The sequence below is a fragment of the Octopus bimaculoides genome, chromosome 22, assembly GCF_001194135.2.
Source record: "Octopus bimaculoides isolate UCB-OBI-ISO-001 chromosome 22, ASM119413v2, whole genome shotgun sequence".
In the NCBI taxonomy this organism is placed as follows: domain Eukaryota; kingdom Metazoa; phylum Mollusca; class Cephalopoda; order Octopoda; family Octopodidae; genus Octopus; species Octopus bimaculoides.
In genome coordinates this window covers 4422130-4426420 of record NC_069002.1, presented here as the reverse complement: position 1 = coordinate 4426420, position 4291 = coordinate 4422130, and the positions used below count along the sequence as shown (strand labels likewise).

General features: G+C 37.9%; 1 protein-coding gene across 3 annotated transcripts in view; it reads left to right on the top strand.

Annotated features, from left to right (window-relative positions):
* Positions 1-4291, top strand: part of LOC106879215 (cytosolic purine 5'-nucleotidase) — a 129833-nt gene that overhangs the window by 9667 nt on the left and 115875 nt on the right. For 2 of the 3 annotated variants that reach the window (XM_052975850.1, XM_052975851.1), the window contains exon 2: positions 2748-2869. In XM_052975850.1, the coding sequence (XP_052831810.1) occupies positions 2748-2869 (122 nt within the window). Of the gene's footprint in view, positions 1-1195; positions 1304-2747; positions 2870-4291 lie in introns of those variants that run through there. The other variant, XM_052975852.1, reaches the window with a different exon arrangement.

Sequence of the window (4291 nt, the reverse complement as noted above, 5' to 3'; positions counted from 1 at the left end):
CCACATCCACCAGTACAACTACCTCAACATCATTAGATTTAACAAGGTGGTTATAGTTGATGAGGTATATGTGTGTATACAGCATACATACATACATATATATATATATATGATTTATTAATGTATGTACTGATATATATATATATATATATCAAGCCTCTTATCTATTTCTCTGTCTATCTATCTACCCATCCATCTCTCTCTTATATATATAAACATACACTCACACATGCACACTCACATTTGCGTTTCAGTATAAATATGTGTGCATGTCTCAATATATGTGTATACATGTGTGCGTGTTTATATATCTATTTATCCGTCGATCTACCTATCTAAATATCTATCTATCTACACATACATATGTGTGTGTGTTTATACATATATATATATATATGTGTGTGTGTGTGTATCTATATTATATACACACACACATGCATGCACACACAATTCTGCGTGCACACAAACGTGGGCATGTATGTATATGTGTATTTATTACTAGAGATATCTATATGAATACATGCTCGATTATGCCTGATTATAGTCACACACACACACACACATCTACATGTATGGATGTATAAATGTATGTATAAATTATGCCAGCCCAAAAGTGATCATTAAACTGATGATGTGGAACTAGCACAGGCCATATGTATGTATAATGCATGTATGTATATTTATGTATATATGCATATTTTATGTATATTTATTCACGTGTATATTTATATAATTGTTTTTATTTCCTTTATGGGTTCCAGCCCAAAGGCTGTGACCATGCTGGAGCACTATCATTTATTTTTATGTATGGGTGTGTGTGTGTGTATGTATGTGTCTATGTGTGTGCATTCCTCTCTGTATATATTATTTGTGTATGCATTTGTGTGTATACATGTACATACACACACTCTCTCTTACTCACTCACTCTCTCTCACTCACACACACACACACACACTCTCTCTCTCTCTCTCTCCTCACTCACACACACACATACACTCTCTCTCACCCACTCACACACACATGCTCTCAAGTACAGTCTTTTGACTGTTGAGGTTGTTTAGCCCTAGGTCAGACCTGATCGAACAGATCTATGCCCCAAAAGGCATTCCAGCCATGACCATCCGATCCCTTTCCCACCAACAATACACCCAAAGCCACAATATCCAATGTGTCCTTCTTTTCCAAGATGCCAGAATGTGGTGATTCACGAGAGATTTGGCTGCCATTTCATACACTCGGAGGAAGTACATAGAAACCTCTTCATTGGTAGTTGGGCATACATGTGCACATGTTTATGTAAAGGTATGTGTTTACATGTATGTGTGTGTGTCTCATCATCATCATCATCATCATCATCATCATAATTTGTTGTCCATGCTGGCATGGGTTGGACGGTTTGATTGGGCTGGCACGCTGGAAGGCTGCACCAGACTCCAATCGTGTGTGTGTATATATATATATATATATATATATATATATATGCACATACGTGTGTGTTTATGTTTGTTTCCCACCATCACTTGACAACTGGTGTCGTGTCGGTTTGTTTATGTCCCTCGTAAATTGACAATTCAACAGAAGAGATGAATAATATCCATATATCATTACTGGGGTCGATTTGTTCAACTAAACTCTTGGAGGCGGTGCTCCAGCATGGTCGCAGTTCAATGACTGGAACAAGTGAAAGATGAAAGATTCACACATATATGCTTGCGTGTGTGTGTGTATTGATATGAATGTATAAAGGTCATTCTCTGACATACTAATTATTGGTTATTGATTAGATGTCTTCGTTATCTTTGTTTATATGTGAATCAATATACACTTATCATTTATATTGTCGTGTGAAGAGGTCAAATATGCAGGCAACCACGCGCACGCGTGGTTGCCTGGAGGAGGTACAGAGAGTATGAGGGAGAGTGGGAGGGAGGTTGCTACTGTTCCTCCACCTCCTCCACCCCCACCCCTAACCCACCTGCTCCAGTTCCATTGAACTGGCATCTCTACTCAACTGGAAAGTTGACATGTACTTATGGTGATGGCTCTATCATTACCTGTCTGTCTGTCTGTCTGTCAGTCACTCTGTCTGTCTGCCTGTCTATTTGTCACCCCATTCTCCTTCTATTTATCTGTCTTTCTGTTTTGTCTGGGGAGAGCCATTCTCTTTTGGTGCCTTATAATTTAACAAGGTTCATGTGTCTGCCTGTCCATGTTTGTGTGTTTTTATGTATGTGTGTGTGTGTTTGTATATGTGTGTGTGTGTGTCTTTTTGTCTATCTATATATATTTATATATGTAATATCTATATCTATATTTACACACACACACATACACACACACATATTCTTATCTACTGGTTTAAGTATCTCCCTAAATAGATGTTGGTTTGTTTATGTCCCTTGTAACTTAATTTCACAAAAGAGACTGGAAGAAATAGGTATCAGGCTTAAGAAGATTATGATAATGATAATAGCTGTGGTGATGAGGATGACAGAAGAGATGTTGATAATAATGGTGATCATGACGATAGAAATTGTTGTGAGGATAATGGTGGTTACCATGATGATAATGTTGGTGATGGCAGTGATAATGTTGATGATGATGGCAGTAGTTGTGATTGCTATGATGGTGGTAGTGGTAGTGTTAGCAATGCTGATGATGTTAATTGGTTATGGTGGTGGTGGTTGTTGATGATGATGATGATGGTGTAATAAGACTTACTTTTCATGATTCTTTTAATCCACAGCACCAAGACAGATTTGCTAAGATGCCTTTGAAGAATAACGACAATAAGGTTTCAAACCAGACCTACTCGGAGTTAAAAAATCCAGTTCAGAATAAAGTCTACAAAAGAGATCCAGACAAAAGGTTCGTCTTAGATAAAACTTCTTTCTATTTCTGTAAGGGATACAATGTCTTAGCCTAATACAGTGGTTCCTACCCTGGGGTCCACGGACCCCTGATGGTCCGCAAAGGTACCACTGGGAGTCTGTGAGCTAAATTCAAAATTGGGGTGAGAGGTTGGGGCCAAGGGGAAGGCCACACTGCTTCTAAAAACCATGAGACACACACAAGCAAACATGCACACACAATTAATAATAATTAAGGTTTTGAATTTTGGCACAAGGCCAGTAAGTTCAGGGAAAGGGGTAAGTCAATTACATCAACCTCAGTATTCAACTGGTACTTAATTTATCGACCCCTGAAAGGATGAAAGACAAATTCGACCTTGGCAAGTTTCGAACATGAAATGCCACTAAGACTTTCACCCGACATGCTAATGGTTCTGTCAGCTCAATGCCCTTGATGATAATAATAATAATAATAATAGTAATAATAATAATAATAATAATAATGATAATCCTTTTACAAAAGGCACAAGGCCTGAAATTTTGGGAGAGGGGACTATTCAATGATATCAACCCCAGTTTTTCACTGGTACTTAATTTATCGACCCCTGAAAGAATGAAAGGCAAAGTAGACGTTAGTGAAATTTGAACTCAGAACGTAACGACGGATAAAATACCGCTAAGCATTTTGCCTGGCGTGCTAACGATTCTGACAGCTTGCCACCTTTTATAATAATAATAATAATTATAATTTCTAACAAGAGCCCACAAATTTTGTGGTGGTGGTGGTGGGGGGGAGCAGCCAATTATATCAAACCTCATAATGATAAAGATTTTTTTTTTTTTCGTTTTTTGTTGGATTTTTTTTTTTGTTAATAATCAAGTGTCAGTCTGTGAGGGAGTGTAGGGCATGAGTGGAGTGGTGTGTGTAAAATTGTGATGGTCATACATTACCCAAGGGTTTTTATTAGTAAACTAACTGAAGCTTGGAATTGAAACTGGGTCACTGCTTTTAATTCTACAAGACATTCGGATCATGACATCCTGGTAACTCAAGTCACAATAACGCTTGTAGTAGTAGTAGTAGTAGTAGTAGTAGTAAAAATGATGGTCGTGGTGGTGGCAGTAGTAGTAGTAGTTTTTGTGTATGTTTACTTGAGTGTGTGTGTGTGTGTGTGTGTATATTGTTATTTAGCCCAAGGTCAACCATTATCAGGCAAACTGTGTGTTCCAGCAATGACCATCCCAACATACTGTCAGTCGTAGTGTATCGAGAGTTACGTTTTCTAATGTGTTTTCCTTTGCTTAAGACAATAGTGTGGTTTCAAGGAGGTTAGGCTGCTATTTCTAGCTAGTCAAACCACATGGACAAGAGTCTTTAGTTGGTTTATGTGTGTATATACATGTGTTGTGTTGCACATGTGTGTATAGTTTGTATGTG